This window comes from Myotis davidii, unplaced genomic scaffold (assembly GCF_000327345.1).
Source record: "Myotis davidii unplaced genomic scaffold, ASM32734v1 scaffold393, whole genome shotgun sequence".
NCBI classification, from domain to species: domain Eukaryota; kingdom Metazoa; phylum Chordata; class Mammalia; order Chiroptera; family Vespertilionidae; genus Myotis; species Myotis davidii.
The window spans coordinates 387,173-404,733 of NW_006285913.1; the positions used below are offsets into that span (position 1 = coordinate 387,173).

General features: G+C 40.9%; 1 protein-coding gene across 1 annotated transcript in view; it reads left to right on the forward strand.

The window, feature by feature from the left end:
* Positions 1–17,561, forward strand: part of CPA6 (carboxypeptidase A6) — a 199,946-nt gene that overhangs the window by 62,751 nt on the left and 119,634 nt on the right. Inside the window, exon 2 of the mRNA XM_006756910.2 lies at positions 16,893–16,968. Coding sequence (XP_006756973.1) covers positions 16,893–16,968 — 76 coding nt within the window. The remainder of the gene's footprint in view (positions 1–16,892; positions 16,969–17,561) is intronic.

The following is a 17,561-nucleotide window of genomic DNA, read 5'->3' on the forward strand; positions in this document are numbered from 1 at the left end:
CAAAATAAATCAAATGATAAGAAGTGGGGAGAGGGGAGGAGGGTATAGAGGTGGGATAGTAGTCTTTATTTTGGGGGGCTTTTTGAAAGGAAAGGAGGAAATGGCATCATAGTACTTCAGCTTCCCCAACTCAGTCTTTGAGGCCAAACTACTTGGGAAGAGTCACATTGATCCGAGGTCTAGGTGTAGGGATGTGTCCATTTGGCTCTGGCACTCTGTTCTGAACCATTAAGGAGCACCACCAAGCTCATAAAGATCATCCTTAAAAAACCAAGGGCTGTAGGCCCAGACAGAACCTCGTTTTTATGTGGCATCTGACTACTTTATAAAGAGCCTTCATTTCTGTTCCCATTCAGTCTTCCCCTGGCTATGCCATGTGGGTGAGGTTTCACTGTCTCACAGATGATCAGACATCAGGGAGGTTAAGTGACAGAACCAAATCTTGAAACACATTTCAACAACCTGATGGCATCACGTGGTGATATCACGTCACCAGGTGTCCTCTGAGTTCTTGGTCATGATATGTGCTTGATAAGCATTAAATTATAAATGACCTAGATTCAGGGCTAATCAGTCATTACTGTACTGATCCATGTTTCCCATCCCCTGGTATTTGTGGGAATATTCAAAGGGAGAAGAATGGGATACTGGCCAGAGAAATGTCTCAAACAGAAACTACTTCTAGCCACCAATGTTTAGGGGTATGGGTTTCATGGGGGAATCAAATGGTTTCTGAAGTCAGGAGTGGGAGGAAAAGTTAGCTCTGCCTCTGGTTGACCTGGTCCAGGAAATAACATCTCAGCTAGCCTTTCTCCAGTCGTCTTTTCTCATCCAACCCTGTTTATAGTCTGAGCAAAGGAGATGTAAATAAATTACAGTATGCCCTGGCCTGTATGGCTCAGTTGGTTAGGTGTGGTTCCATGTGCTGAAAGGTCACTGGTTTGATTCTGATCAGGGCACAAGCCCAGGTTGCGGGCTTGATCCCCAGTAGGGGGCGTGCAGGAGACAGCCTAGCAATGTTCCACTCCCACGTTGATGTTTCTCCCTCTCCCTTCTTCTCTCTCTAAAAAATCAAATTTTTAAAAAAATCTTTTTAAAAATAAACAACAGTAAGCATAATAATTCCTCCAATGGCCCTTGTTCACTTCTCTGCTTCTACAGAGATTAGGAGGAAGATTCCAACACCCATAAACCCATAAACCTCATGATAATATCAGTGTCAAGTGTTTTATGTTCAGGAAGACAATGGATAAGAAATAACCTGGGGGAAAATGGACCCAGGGATAAACTAAGGGAAAGATTCTGTTACAAAGAGGCTTTATTTACTTTTTAAAAAAATCCTTTTCAGCTACTCCTCCCATTTTTGCCACCATGAGCTCCTCAGCACTATCTCCTCACCTTTCCTATCACACAATGGTGGCCATTTAAAGTCAGGATTGCAGAGATCAAACCTCCCTTTTCAGCGATGCCATTACGGAGAGTCCCAGGGGTGCTTCCCTGTCATTTCCAGGGAGCTCATTCTCTGTTCTTTCAGGAAGTAGGAACCGCATCGGAGCCAGACTATCTGACCTCCCGCAAGATTGGATGGAGCGGAGGTTCGCTCTCTTTTCTTCAGCGATCTTGCTTGATGCAGAACAGAGGCTTTCGAGCAGAAGAAAATGTTATTTTTAAGCAGTTTAGAGTAAGGACTTTACATGTTTTTCATGGCCAAATGTAATGGGGTTTTAGAGTTCATCTCAAGAGGGACATATATCCTTATGTCTTTCCATCTGTTTCTCCTGATTCCTTACAGTTACGTATTTCATAATAGGTATTACCTTTCTTTAACTCATTAGAGAAAGTGAAATCACAGAAACCATGATAATGGTGAAGTCCGATCCCTGTTATCAAAAATTTAACTGTATTCCACTTGGATGATAACAGTCAAAAACTAGCCCCCCGCTCCCCGCCCCAGTATCTTATTTTATACGGTAGAAGCACCAGGCTCTGCTTTTCAGAATGATCAGATTATGTCACGCTGCAGTGAGAATTCCTGTTACAACAAGACCCCTAGGGCACATCAAAGGACTGCACGGTTGAAACATTCCAGATGATTTTAGGAGTTGGAGAGGTTAAATAATCACTCTCTACATTGTGCGACTTTATGATATTCAAGGAATGCTTGTCTATTACCTAATTCGATTCTACTGATGGTGCTGTAATAAAGGGGTGGTATTATCCATGTCTCACAGAAAGATCACAAAAGTGAAATCATTTGCCTCAGGTTTCACAGCCAGTAATAGAAAAGCCAGTACTAGGAACCAAAGTGCAAAAAAACAGAAACTTAGATGGATCTGGCTGCCTATTGTGTAAGCCCCTAAGGCCTGGGGATAATATGGAAAAGGAAGAGAGCAGTTTTGATGTGTCAAAATAACTCCATAACATCCATAGGACTCTGTTTCCACCCTCACTCTGGAAAAGACATTGTCCCAGATTTTATAGACGGGCACCTATCCTGTACAAAACACTCTGCATCCATTGCCCTCAATCCTGCTCCAACCCATTTCATATCATAAGAGGAAGAGTTATTTGGTGTGGGGAGGAGGAGGCCAGGGCTGAGGGCTGAGGGCTGATGCTTGCCCTCAGGAGCCCTGACTCCTTCCCCACTGCACATTGCACAAGACATAAAGCTGTCCACATCCCCGAGACCTCCCACTATTGTAAATCTCCTAATAATTGAAACCTGGGTTTCTTCCCAGGATCTAGTACCCATGCATCAAAAAGTCCTACATCCCATAGATTTTATTCACCCAATGGAGAAAATGAAGCACCTAGTCAGATGGCACTAAAAAAAAAAAAAAGAAAGAAAAACAGCCTGAAGAAGTATTAAAAAGTAAAGACCTTTATATAATCACAGAGCCATTAAGCGTCAGGCCCATTCCTTTTGGGGAGACAAAAGAAGTAGATTTTAGGTTTTGCCGTTGAACACGGCTGACAACAATTCTTTGACTCTACAGCTTCTGTGTGGTAATTTTAGACTGTGAATATTAACATTCTCTCACTGATCGTTCTTAATTAAACTTGCTCCTGGGCACTGTTAAATGCCAAAAACCTGGATCCTCAGAATATTCTTCTGGAAGGCTTTGGCTTGTAGGAAGGAACCTGATAAGATTGTTCACTCCCACCCCTGTACATTAAAACCTACCAACGTACTCACAGCTGGCATCCCGCCAACCTGTGTGCCCTTTGGAAAAGGTCATTGGACAAGAGCATCGGAAGCAAATGCATGTGGGATCATCTCTTGGTTAAAATGTGTGAACGTTGTGCATTTCCTCACCGTGAAGCAGTCAGGGAAGGTTCGGCATCTCCCGCACCATCACCAGCAGCTCCCAGCTGCTGCAGGAGCGAGTCCTGATGTCATGAACCAGTCAGCACATAGCGTTCCTCGGACTCTGTGATTAGTTCAAGGGTGGGCTCAGTATCTCACTTGATTCAAATCGAGAGAGGTTTAGGACTTGTTTTCTTTATGTAGTTGGAAAAGAAAGTCCGCTGTTCCTGTTCTGGACAATGTGTTGGATGGACGTGTAAGGCCCGGAACTGCTGCAGCCATTCGGTGACAGTAAGGGATGCTGGCTTGAGCGAACAGAGCTAAGAGAATTCTAGAGAAACCAGGCCCAAGTGCTGGCCAAATCCTGCTGACCTGTGGCTAGACTTTTCATTTCGAAGAAAATAACTTCCCATTCTGGTTCTGTCCAAATTGAGGTGGTTTTTCTGCTCATTTGGAAACAAAAGCATCCTAACTGGTGTGGTAATTGGACGATCATATTTTTTAACCCCTGACAGACGTGTTCCAGGGCTGGTTACACTTACAGACAGCCCCACTGCCAAGAAAGAAAAGTAAGTTCAGTCTTTCCCTCTGGAATTAACCTCAAAGATCCAAACCACCAGCCTCATCCATACATTTAATAGAGGAAATAGAGGAGAAAGAAAAGGGCAGATCTGGGGTCTGGATGGCATAGAACAGCGGTTCTCAACCTGGGGGTCGCGACCCTTTGGGGGTCGAACGACCCTTTCACAGGGGTCGCCTAAGACCATCAGAGAACACATATATAATTACATATTGTTTTGTGATTAATCACTATGGTAGGGTAAGGTGTCCGCATCAGAGCAGAAACCGAAGTAACCGCTTGAGCTAAAGCTGACCCTGTTTTGTGATTAATCACTATGCTTTAATTATGTTCAATTTGTAACAATGAAAATACACCCTGCATATCAGATATTTACATTATGATTCATAACAGTAGCAAAATTACAGTTATGAAGTAGCAACGAAAATAACTTTATGGTTGGGGGTGGTCACCACAACATGAGGAACTGTATTAAAGGGTCGCGGCCTTAGGAAGGTTGAGAACCACTGGCATAGAAAATAATGAAACCCGGCTCACTCTTCATACTTTATTAATTCTCATTTCCCTGCAACTGGTGCTTTTCCTTCTCAAAGGGCTGTTTACAGGTTTACCACTTCCCCTTACGTCTTTATTGGCATTCAAGGAGTTTTTTGTTAGACTGAGCTTGAACTTCAAGGTGGCTCTTGTTTCCTAGAAATTTTCAGATTTGAAAAAAAAAAGTCACAGGTGATAATGGCTATATAGGTCTCGTGTCAGCCACTGCTTCTACACGTAAAAAACAATTTTAGACAAACTGCCTATAAAGTGTCCTTCTGAGTCTCTAAGCCTTTGACAAAATTCAACCCTAATTCTCACCACTCTTGTGTGTATACAGATAATCCCTGCCTCAGTTTACTGTTTATTCAATCCTTAAAAGATAGAAATAATTTAATATACTACCTTAAATGTAGCCAATTACTAAAAAAAAAGTCATAGTAGGAATAAATGGGTTTATGCATGTACAGAACTTAGAAAAAGCTTAATAGTAACTTGAAAACTACTGGGCATCATTATAATTTATTATTGCTGGGATTAAAATAAATACATCTAATATTATAATTGAATAAGTTCCCTGCAGAATGTTTAGTTTAGACAATTACTATAAGCCTAATGATTCTTTAAAAAAACAATTTTATATACACATTGCATTCAGATATTTCCAATATGATTTGAAATAAGTTCTAGACATCTTTGTCAACATCCCCCAAAAAAGTTTAAGCAGAGCAAATATAATAATTTAAAGCTATCAACGTTTTATGCAGTTTAGTCTCTGCATGAAAAAAATTCAGTGCCTGTACTTCCACATTTTCCCACCTCTGTTGAGCTATAATTGACATATAACATTGTTTAAGATATACAGTGTTGTGATTTGATGCATGTATATATTATTAATGTTTACCACAATAAGGTAGTTAGCACATCCTTTACCTCAGAAAATTATCATTTTGTTGTTGTTATGATGAGAACATTAAAGCTCTACTCTTATAGCAACTTCCAAGTTCACAAGGCAGTATTGTTAAACACAGTCACCAGGCTGTGTATTAGATTCCCAGAACTCATCTTAAAACTGACAGTTTGTACCCTTTGACCAACATCTTCCTCTTCTCCCCAATCCTCAGCCCCTGGTAACCATGATTTTACTCTTTCTAGAAGTTTGGTTTTTTAAGATTCTACAAAGTAGTGAGATAACAATGGTATTTGTCCTTCCTTGTCTGACTTATTTCACTTAGCATAATGCCCTCAAGGTCCATCTATGTTGTCAGAAATAGCAGGATTTCCTTTTTATGGCTGAATAATATTCCATGTGTGTGCATATGTATGTATGTATGTATGTGGGTATATGTGTATGTATATATTCTGTGTGTATATTTATACACATACACATAAACACACCATATTTTCCTGATTCGTGCATCCATCCATGGACACTTTGGTTGCTTCCATGTCTTGGCTCTGTGACTCGTGCTGCAGTGGACAGAGGAGCACGCACTCCCAGTTTTGCCTTCTCTGTTAATTGTACAGACACTGAGCAGCAAGACGTAGGAACCTCCAGAGATGTAAAGACCATTCACATACCACAATATGAGTATGCTTACCAAAACAAAAAATCCTCTCCAACCCAAACTAAAACCATCAAAAAAATAAAATCTCCAAAGCAAGGAACACATACTGTACGACTGTGAACAGAGGCTGGCTTCTCTTCCCAGTTTCACTGATTATCCTTCCCTTCCCCCAGTTCTGTCCTCACAGTCACTTCAATCAACTCTGTTTGCAAAATTCATCCACATTGGTGTATATAGTCATAATTCATGTATTTTAACAGCTGTTAAGACCACTTTTATAGCTCTCCAAAAAGAACTCCACTTTTTGGACAACTATAATTTATCATTTTTACTGTTGATGGGATTTTGGCTTGTTTCTAGTTTTGTTTTGTGATTATGGAATAAAGCTACGATGAATATTCTTGTATGGCTCTTCTAATGCATGTGTACATGGGAGTTTTTAAGAGTTTGATTGTTGGGACATGAGTATGGAAGGTTTATCTTTTACCAGTTAATACACAACTATTTTCTTCCAAAGTACTACATGACTTTATACTCTATTGAGCAAAGATCTGAGTTTCAATAGCCATTTCTTGATCTTATCAAAATTTAATGGAAAAAACTGATAATTGTGAAATGGTTTTAAGGGTAGTGGTCACTGTTTTAATTTGCATTTCCATGTTTACAAATTATACTGAGCATATATTCTTATTTTTGCTTATTTATTTCTTTATTGCATTCATATCTTTGCCCATTTTTCATAAGTAATGCATCTGTTTCATATTGATACTAATCTTCTGATGGATACTTAAATGTCTTCTCTTCACTTGCGGCTTGATTTTTGATTTTCATTATGGCATATTTTGATGAAAAGGAGTTTTCTAATTTTAACATAATTGAATTAATCAACCTTTATGATTTTTGTATCTTGTTTAATAAATCCTTTCCTAACCCTGACATCATGAAGATATTTTGTCTCCAGGATCTTTTAAGGTTTTTCTTTTCACAGTTAAGTTCTTATTCCAACTTGACTTGACCTAGCTTGACGTGACTTGATTTGATGAGTGTGTGAGAGAGAAAAACCCAGGTTATTAATTTTCTCCCCACATGGATAACCAGTTGTCCCAGTTACATGTATTAAGAGTCCATCTTTCCCCCACTGATCTGCAGTATTACCTCTGTCACTGATCGTTTCTCTATAACTAAAGATCTGTTTCTAATCTATTTGTCCATTCTCATGTCAGTTCCATACTGTCTTAATTACCATAGCTTTATAATAAATCTTGATATTCATTGGGTCAATTTCTGGGGTCTCTGTCTGTTCTTCATGGAATCACTTTCTTGGAGAGTGCTCTCTCACAAACAAAAAAATTATAATAATCTATAAGGAAATGAAGGAAGCTGAGGACAGAGGAAGGCTTGGATGGCAGTTACAAGAGACTTCAGGAGGAAGTGTGAAGCTGGAGTGGCACTTCAGAAACATCTCAAATTCAGCCCAGGGGGCAGGCCCCAGAGCCACAGCATGAACTCGGGTTTGCATGAAGGTGGCCCTTGGGGAGGGGGTCTTAATCTTGGGTGAAGCACCTTCCTTCAGCTGAAGACCATTCTTTAATATGGACTCAGCTCTGAGCCATCAGCAGGGCACACTCTGCAGCTGGGAGAATGAAGCTTGTAGATTTTTGGACCACATAGGTAGTTTAAATTTCATTTTCCTTCCTATCCAGGCCCAAATCCAAGACACGGTTTCCCTACTCTCTCCTTTCATAAGAGTTGTTTTCTGGTTACGTTTTCACTGAGGTTGTTATTGTTAAGGCTTCCTATGAGGGTCTCTGATCTGAATCCCCACCTTGCTCAAACTTAAGAATTAGCAAGATGCTCCTCAGTCAGGGTAGCCACTGGCCTCGGTGTTAGCTTATCTCAGCATTTTTGGCTTCTTAGGTTTAACCTGACTTATTCTGTTGCCACCCTACCCCTGCATATTAAAAAATATATCACATACATACATATTGCTAAGTGATTTGCACTGGAAGGTGATTTCAGTATATTTACCACCCCAAATTATGCTGGCAGATAGATTCCCAGGTGAATTTTACGCACACTCAGATTTCAAAACCACTAAACTAATATGTGCTGATGGCTGTCAGTCCCTGGGGCCCAGATCTTCTTAATTTCAATTATCAAAGTCTTTCCATGTGGTCTTCTCTGATTATCACATCTAAACCTTTCTTATACATATATTCTACATAATTTATAAAACATTTACCACATACTGCCTGATATTACAATCCTATATAATAGAAGGCTAATATGCAAATAGACCAAACAACATAACAACCAGAACAAATGAAAAACTGAACAACCAGTCGCTATGACGTGCACTGACCACCAGGGGGGGTGTGGAGCATGGCAGGCATCAGGTGTGGTGGGATATTGGAGTGGGTCAGAGGGGGCGCCAGACCAAGGTGGAACACTGGTTGCTGTCATCAGGGCGAGCCTCTGGTGGTTACTGAAAATTCTTTGCCCCCACGTGCTGCAGTCCCGCCCGGCGCCAGCCCTGCTCACACCCACAGCCGGTGCCAGAGCTGCTGCTTACACCACTGCCAGTGCCCGGCGCCAGCCCTGATTGCTCGGCACCATCAGCAAGTGCAAGCAGCAGCTGCTGGCCCTGATTGCCCCTGAGGGCTTCTCCACCTCCCCCTGCTCTTGAGAAGTGATTGGGGCAGCAACCACCCCTTGCACCCACTGATGGTACCAGCCCAGCTCACACCTGCTGCTGATGCTGGCCCCAGTCACTCCACACTGTCAGTGGGTGTGAGCAGTGGCAGCAGTGGGAACAGGGCTGCTGGCAGACTGGATGAGGGGGGAACCACAGCAGGAGGGGCCGGGCAGGGGCACGGAGGGTGGGCCAAGACCCACCCTTGTGCCTACTGTAGCCTCAAGGTCCACAGTTCCTTTCAAGGTGCACAAATTCGTGCACTGGGCCCCTAGTAATAATATAAGGTTTTATCTATGTTTCATGTACCAAACTAGAGTATGCATCTTTGAAAGGTGGTCCCTTATGCTTTGTAACTCCTTTCCTTTTCCTTCCCCACTAGCAACTTGCTATATCTTTCAAGTGAATGGTTTGTTCTTCATTTCTTGGATTGCGTGCTATTCTTAAATACTACAAGAAAGGGCTAAATTGAAGCATCACATAATGATTTCACACAATATATATTTCAAGTCCTTGAGTCATACTGAAGAAATTTATCTGACTGTAAGAAATTAATTTAAAGGCAGTGTTACATTTTATTGCTTTTTCCTTCCTGGCTTGTGCTAATGGGAGAAGAGGAAATTCTCAAATCTTACAATGAAAGTCAACCTCAGAAATTTAAAGATAGTTGTTTGGTTGGTTGGTTGCAGTTTACAAAAAACAACAATAAAAAAATAAACCACATACACACAAAAGAAAAAACAATTTCAATTCAACTCAGCAAAAATCTATTGATCATCCGTTATATGTGAGATTCCATGAGAGGTGTTCAACCTTTTGAGAACATTTCTCTTAAATACAGTAAGGCTTAGGAGGACTGTTTTTCTTTTCTCTGCTATTAAAATAGTTGCAGCAACAAAACGGGGGGGGGGGGGGGGGGAGCAGGGAGAGAAGAAAGTCATCCCTCTGCCTAACTTTAACCCAAGAGTGAAGTCTAAATCTTCGTGTCCTAAGCAAACTGCCACAGGGAGCTTCTTCATGTTCTGAGGTCTTTATGTTGCGACTATAAACCATAACCAAAGAGGAGGAAATCCATTTATCTCTGGAGTGTTCTCTGCCAAGTGGTCTCTTATTTATTGCTTTTTAAGGGAATTTTTCATGTACATCAAAACACAATCTTTCAACAAAGGAAATGCACCTCTGAGACCCAAGCACTTTATAATATAGAATTGACATGTGAACATTAATTTTTTCTGGACTACCTAATGAGTTTCTTGGTGCTTGGGCGAGAGATTTTTATTTAAGTGAAATCCTATTATGAACTCTTCCATGGGATACAAGACTTTCAGAATATTCAGCAAATATTTTAAGCAGTCCATTTTTCTTGAGAATATGAGATGCATTTAGCTATTGAGCAGCCTAAATCATCCTTCTGAAAACACACGCAATTTTTCTAAGCACTATCAACATTAGAGGGGTGTTTTAGAGAAAGGTATTCAAGGAAAGAAAGAAGGCCAGTGTGTATTTTCCCACCTGTGAAGACTTTGATTTAAGAGTAAATTTATTTATTCCATTGCTTTTCCTTATCTCATTCCTTAAAAATAGAGACAGAGCAAGATTATTATTGTGCAGGGCAATTTTGGTTACATGTAGGAGACAACCTGACTCAAACTGACCTACACAATAATGAAATTTTTATATTAAATAACTAAGTCCAGAGGCAGGAAGGAGAGGCTTAAAGGTTGGTTAATTCAACAAAACCACTGAAAACATGGTTTTTTTCTTGTCTACTCAGCAGTTATAGAATCTGCCGTACCCTAAAGCTCACTCCTTTCATGATTAATGGCTGCCCCAGGTGAGGGTTATACATACAGGGTTACATATTTCCTTATTCATGTTCAACATGAATCTTTTCACCCCCAGCCATGGAATAATAATTCTTTCCTTAAATCTGACTGGGCCCATTTATAACATATATTCATCTCCATATTAACACAATTTACTGGAGATATCTAAGCTCTGATTGACTAATCAAGATTTATTCCTAACTAGAGGCCCCTCAGGCCTGGCCTGCACCCTCTCGTAATCCAGGACCCCTTAGAGGATCTTGGAGAGCTGGTTTCGGCCCAATCCCCGCAGGCCAGGCTGAGGGACCCCACTGGTGCATGACACCGTGCACTGGGCCTCTAGTATGCATATAAGATCTTTGGTTAATCTCTTCCTGCCCTCCCCCCCTTCCCTCTTCCCTCTGAGATTCACCAGTCTGTTCTATGTTTCCATGCCTGTGGTTTCTGCTCTTGCATTGAGCATCTGCCCCCTGGTGATCAGTGCATGTCATAGCTACCGGCCTATCGGCCAGTCACTTAGGCTTTTATGTATATAGATGTGGGGTTGGAGGGACTATCTGAGCAAATCAGTCTTGTTAGGGCTTATGAAGGGGAAATGGATTTGGAGGCGCAGCCACTACAGCCATCTACTCTGATTCCTTGTGAAGGCCAAGGATTGTAGAAATCCCTTTCTATATCCAGCTAAATTGTGTTTTTAGAAGTATTGAAAAACCGAGCATGTGCAGCTTGTACCCACAGCAAGAACATCTATGCAGGACTTTTTGTTGAAATTATTTTCCCATTTTATTTATTTGTTTATTTATATTTTTATTGATTTCAGACAGGAAGGGAGATGGAGAGATAGAAACATCAATGATGAGAGAGATTCATTGATCGGCTGCCTCCGCATGCCCCCGACTGGGGATCAAGCACGCCACCCGGGCATGTGCCCTTGACAGGAATCAAACCTGGGACCCTTCAGTCCACAGGCCAGATGCTGTATTCACTGAGCCAAACCAGCTAGGGCCTTCCCATTCTATTTTTATATAAAGTGTCCTCTATCCTCAATTACTATTGTAGGAAATAATGAGACTGTCTAATACGTGTGTTTCTCCGATGCCAAAGTGCTGCCTGAGAAGAGAAGAAATAGTAAGTGCCAAATCAGGAAGCTGATCAATAATGAGATTTAAATACCTATAAAAAATACACACGAAAGCACCAGCAGCAACAAAAAAGGTGACATATATCCCTAACAAAATCATGTTTTATTGTTTCTGATGTTCACGGTGAAACCCACTTGGAGAAGCATCTGCTTTTAGCACTTTAATGTCTGAAGATGAGACAGTTTCCTGTAGAGGTAAGAACAGTAGCTACTGTGCATTGAGAGACTATTAGGTGGCCATTTGCCAGACTCTATCACTGGGAATATGATGGTAAACTCACCACAGGCAGGAACTGCTATACCCCTACCCCCTGCCACCATGCCTGGAACTTAATGTGACCTTAATTCTAGTAAATGTGGCCGAATGGAATAATTTTCAGCAAAACCTTAAGCAACAATGTATTGGGGTTTCCCCCATTGAAGGATTATGAATCATTGGCTCTAAATGGTTCAGCAATTTGGCGCAGGGCACACAGCAAGTGGTGGAACTGATATTAGAATCCAGCCTTGCTCTATTTCTTCCCTAAGTGAAGAAAAAAAATGGATCAGGGAAGATGAATTGGTTCTTCAAAGATATGAATGAAAAACTGAAGTACCTGAAGTTTGAGTGCTCTTAGTAATAGTGCATTTGTTAAGTTTGAAAAGGCATGTGTGAGATCATAGATGTTGATGCTAAAAAAAAAAAAAACATGAGAAAGACTGGGGACTGTTTCCAAACCAGGGCAATGTGTCCAATGCCTACATTCCGTGCTTGAGAATTTTGCCGTTATAGTAACTTGGCTGTTGCCTGCATTTATGGCCACTGCTCCTGATAATGCAAACTGGCTGGCTTTTTTTCTTTATGTCTCAAGTGCAAAGTCCCGAAGGCAGGAGATCCTCTGACTAGATCAGCTGTCAGTCATCAACCAGTGGAATGAACCCAACTGGGAAGGATTCAATTGTCATCCCACCTTATGGTCCATTGACTGCCTTTAAGTCAGGTGTCAAATTAGCTGTGGTCCCAAGAGTGTGTGCATGTGTCAATGCAAAGGAAAAGTCTAGAGCAGTTGTTCTTAACCTTCCTAATGCCGCGACCCTTCAATACAGTTCCTCAGGTTGTGGTGACCCCCAATTTCATTGTTACAAATTGAACATAATTAAAGCATAGTGATAAATCACAAAAACAACATGTAATTATAGATGTGTTTTTCTGATGGTCTTAGGCGACCCCTGTGAAAGGGTCGTTCGACCCCCAAAGGGTTCGCGACCCACAGGTTGAGAACCGCTGGTCTAGAGGGAATCACAAGGAACTATTAACAAGGCTCTGAGGGGAGGATGGAAGGTCAAGGTTGGAAGAGAACTGGGAGGGGAACTTTATTATTTCATATCCTCTGTCATGTTTTGATTTTTACAAGCATGGGTTCATAAACTAGAGCAATTTAGAGTTTGATCATGGGATCAATTGTGAAAGGTCTTGCCGGGAGCCAGAACAAAACCCTGGAACTTCGCATCCATGTCTTTCAAAAGGAGTCTGAGGAGGACTCTCTAGCTGCCCATAAAACAGCTGTTCTTCCATAGGTGTCCCAGTAAACATGGCAGCCAGCAAACTCAAACAGCGTAACATGAAAAGGCGAGTGGGGCTCATCCCTCCGACCAGGACACTGAGGCTCAGACAGACTGTAAAACGTTAGAGATGGTGTTCTCCTGCCAAATTCTTTTCTCTGGATGCACACATTCTTATTGCACACTTTATAAATCGATTTCATTTACTCAAGATTATCTCATCCGCGTGGTTGCTGCTGTACATAACAATAATCTAACATAAAACAAAACTTGATGTTAGCCTTATAGCAATGCAATCTCATTTGTCCTGTAAGGCGAGGGGACAAAATCTAAGTATATAATGAATCAATACATATACATAATTACCTGGAGGCTACTTATACTGCCTCTATACTACAGCCTTAAACTGTAATTAAAAACACCTGTTCTGTTTTTCCTCCCGACAACTTTATATAGGCTGAGTTAGAAATATCTAGTTTACTAACACATATGCAAATGAGCAGCTGGTTTCTAACCTCAATCACATTCCGACCTTTGGTTTCTCATCTTAATCCCAAAGGGTAGTTATAGGGTTTAAAATTGATGTTGCCATCTAGCGGGCGAAAACTGATAAATTAGAAAGCCTCTCAGTTCACCTTCTTTGATACTCGCAACTGGTTTTTCTAAGTTCCAGTCGCTATTTCACTACCTGAAACCCATTTGTAGTACTGAATTATCTGCTTTCAAAATGGCCAGCTATCAGATCTAGAGAGAGTAAGCTTTCCCTTCGGTGAGACAAATGGGACAGTTGGGGTCATTGGGTTTTACATGCTGAATAAAGAGCTTTTGTTGGTCTTTGGTTACTGGTTAGTCTACCCCGCTAATTTATTGGCTTGTAAAAAAGTAAGACATTTTATGGATTTTCCTAAATAGCTTTCCTTATTCTCTGTTCTTTGATAAGTAATCAAACAGTAATAAACACATTTCTCAAGTTGCACCTGAGAATTTCTACAAGCTGAGATGAAGAGATTTTTTTTTTAGTTGAATGATAAAGCTGGGTTTCAGCAATCACTTTCAGGGTTAAGTTTTTTCTTAATCTTCCCACAGTTGTAAAATGGCTACAGATTGCTTTCTTTGCATTCTTGGGGAGCTGACAGGCCCCAATGGAGGTGTCTCCAGCAAGATGTCAAATAATCCATCCTTCAAAAATAACCATATCGCCCTGACCGGTTTGGCTCAGTGGATGGAGCACCGGCCTGCAGACTCAAGGGTCCTGGGTTCAATTCTGGTCAAGGGCATGTACCTTGGTTGCGGGCACATGCCCAGTGGGGAGTGTGCAGGAGGCAGCTGATCTATGTCTCTCTCTCTCATCGGTGTTTCTGACTCTCTATCCCTCTCCCTTCCTCTCTCTGGGAAATAAATAAAATATATTTTTAAAAAATAACCGTATCACCCAGCAAAGGTGTCTTTCTTGGCCAAGAACCATATTGGGTCAGGTAGGAGAGGCCAGGATCTGATGAAGCCAGGGCAAGCAAAGGTCAACGCATTGTGTACCAGAAAAGATGTAATTACATTTCAATTCTAAAGGTCAGGTTTGGAGTTGTATTACAGTGAACTTGATGAATTTTTCTTAGCCTCTACTTTCTTGTATTCTTTTCAGAAAAAGATACTAAAAGGTTGTTTTCTGTGGCTTTGAGGAAACAAAAGCTATAAAGCCAGATTAGGGTGGTAGTGCCTAACCATAATAAATTATCATGAGCAAGCAGAAGACCTTTTAATTCATAGGCCTAACAAAGGTATATAACTGGATCATTGGAAATAACAAAGCTAAAATGATTAGAAATGAACACACAACCATAAAGAACCTTCATTCAGCCCCGGTGGGTTGGAGCGTTGTCTGTGCTCCAAGGGTAGTGGGCTCTATTTCTGGTCAGGGCACATACCCAGGTTGCAGATTCGTTCCCTGATTGAAGTTCGCATGGGAGGCAACCATTCGATGTTTCTCTCTCTCTCTCTCTCAAATGAATAAACTAAATAAGTTATAATTAAAATGTTATTTTAAAAAAGAATCATCATCCAGCAAATCTGGAAGGTCCCTAATGCCCCCCCCCCTACCCCATTAATCTTACCTCACCTTGGAAACTGTTATTCATCTAAGCCAGTGGTTCTCAACCTTCTGGCCCTTTAAATACAGTTCCTCATGCTGTGACCCAACCATAAAATTATTTTCATTGCTACTTCATCACTGTAATGTTGCTACTGTTATGAATCATCATGTAAATATCTGATATGCAGGATGGTCTTAGGCAACCGCTGTGAAAGGGTCATTCGACCGCCAAAGGGGTCGCGACCCACAGGTTGAGAACCGCTGATAAGCAAAACCATGGAGAGCATGCAAATTCCATTCTGATTCCAGCACACCTGTCAGGCTGGAGATGGAAGTTGTGGGTGAATGCGAGTTTTTGTTTTGAGCTTTAAATATATGGTCTTCATGATGTTCTACTTTATCTTCAGTCCTTATAAAATGCCATAGGGGTTACGAAAAATATTCCTTCCTGTGTACTGTATTTAGTTTTACCTACATTTCCTCTGGAAGCCAAGAATTCTCAATGATCGCCTTTGTGCCAAATCCATTAATAAATATTTAATGTGTCTACTCTGTGCAAAACACACTCTGACAGTTGTGATTTTAACACAATAGAGTTGTGCTTCCCAACATGTCCTCATCATGACATATACAAAATGATAATACCTGACTGGCGCACCTGAGGGACAGTCACCACCACAAATAGATGACCCCTCCAGTCTTAGTCAAGTTATGGAAAGACTCTTAGAGAGTATCCAAATATAATTTCAACTGTGGTATAATTTTAATGGCTGTTAAAATTGACATAAAATAGTTTTCACTTTAACAACTTTACGGTCATCAGTGTCACATGGAACTCATGTAAACAATTGGGTGGCCCTCCAGTAGGGTCCCACAGACCAGTTGGGAAGCTCTGTACCAGAGAGTTAAGATGCCCCATAGAGATGCGCTTATCTTTACTGAATCCAAACCAGGATTCCATATCTCCTCTCATCGAAAGTCACATTCCTTTTCAGCATTAAGTTTTATTTTAAAAGTGTTGTGTGTGTTTTTCTATCATTAAGAATTTTCTTTCTTGGTGCCTCTTCTGAGGTATTCAGGAGAGTTCTTGTCCTTATTGCGACTCTACCTGTGTTTTGACCTTTCTCTGCTTAAGTGTGAGTTTGGAATCTTCAAAAGCTGATGAAAAAACAAATGGTTTTAAGACAGAAAAAGACCAAGCAATCAGAGAGTAACAAGAACTGGATAAAATACCTGCTGTCGAGCCCAAAGTTTTGCTGTTTTCCTTCTTAAAGGCGGAGGCAGTTTTGGTTTTTGTTTGTTTGTTTTTGTTTTTTTAAATATATTTTATTGATTTTTTTACAGAGAGGAAGGGAGAGGGATAGAGAGTCAGAAACATGGATGAGAGAGAAACATCAATTAGCCGCCTCCCGCACACCCCCATTGGGGATGCGCCAGCAATCAAGGCACATGCCCTGGACCAGAGTCGAATCTGGGACCCCTCAGTCTACAGGCCGACACCCTATTCACTGAGCCAAAGCAGCTAGGGCTTGTTTTGTTTTTTTAAGTGAAAAAATTGAGATGGTTAAATCTTTATTTTTTAAAGGTAAATATCACCATTTCCCCTTTTCTTACAGTGATAAGGTGATAAGACTTGTCCCCAGTACCGAAGAGGAAGTGTACGCATTGAAGAAAATAAGCCGCCGGCTTAAGGTAAGCGAGTGTCACTCACTCACCATTGTGCCTGCGATGTATTTGCAGCGCTTTGCTGACTGGAGTTGAATATTTGGAATTAATTATCCATGGGAATAAAATTCTAAGAGAACTTGAAAGAGCTTTTAATAGGCAGTTAAGATTATTAACATGTTATTATATATCTGGCCCATTATCTATTTACTAGTTCATTTATTTATTTTCCATCTCCCTTAGCAGGATGTAAGCTTCATGAGAGAGCTTGTGTATGTCTCTTCATCACTCTATTCTCAGTCAGTCTCTGGAATATCCTAGAACAGGGGTCCTCGAACTTTTTAAACAGGGGGCCAGTTCACTGTCCCTCAGACCATTGGAGGGCCGGACTATAGTTTAAAAAAAACTATGAACAAATTCCTATGCACACTGCACATATCTTATTTTGAAGTAAAAAAAAAAATGGGAACAAATACAATATTTGTATTTGCATGTGGCCCACGGGCCATAGTTTGAGGACCCCTGTCCTAGAAGCTCAGTAAATGTTTTGTTGTTTAATGCATTTGTGAAATTAGTTTATACTTTTCCAGAGCTTCACTTTTCCCTCTTGAAATCTTCCT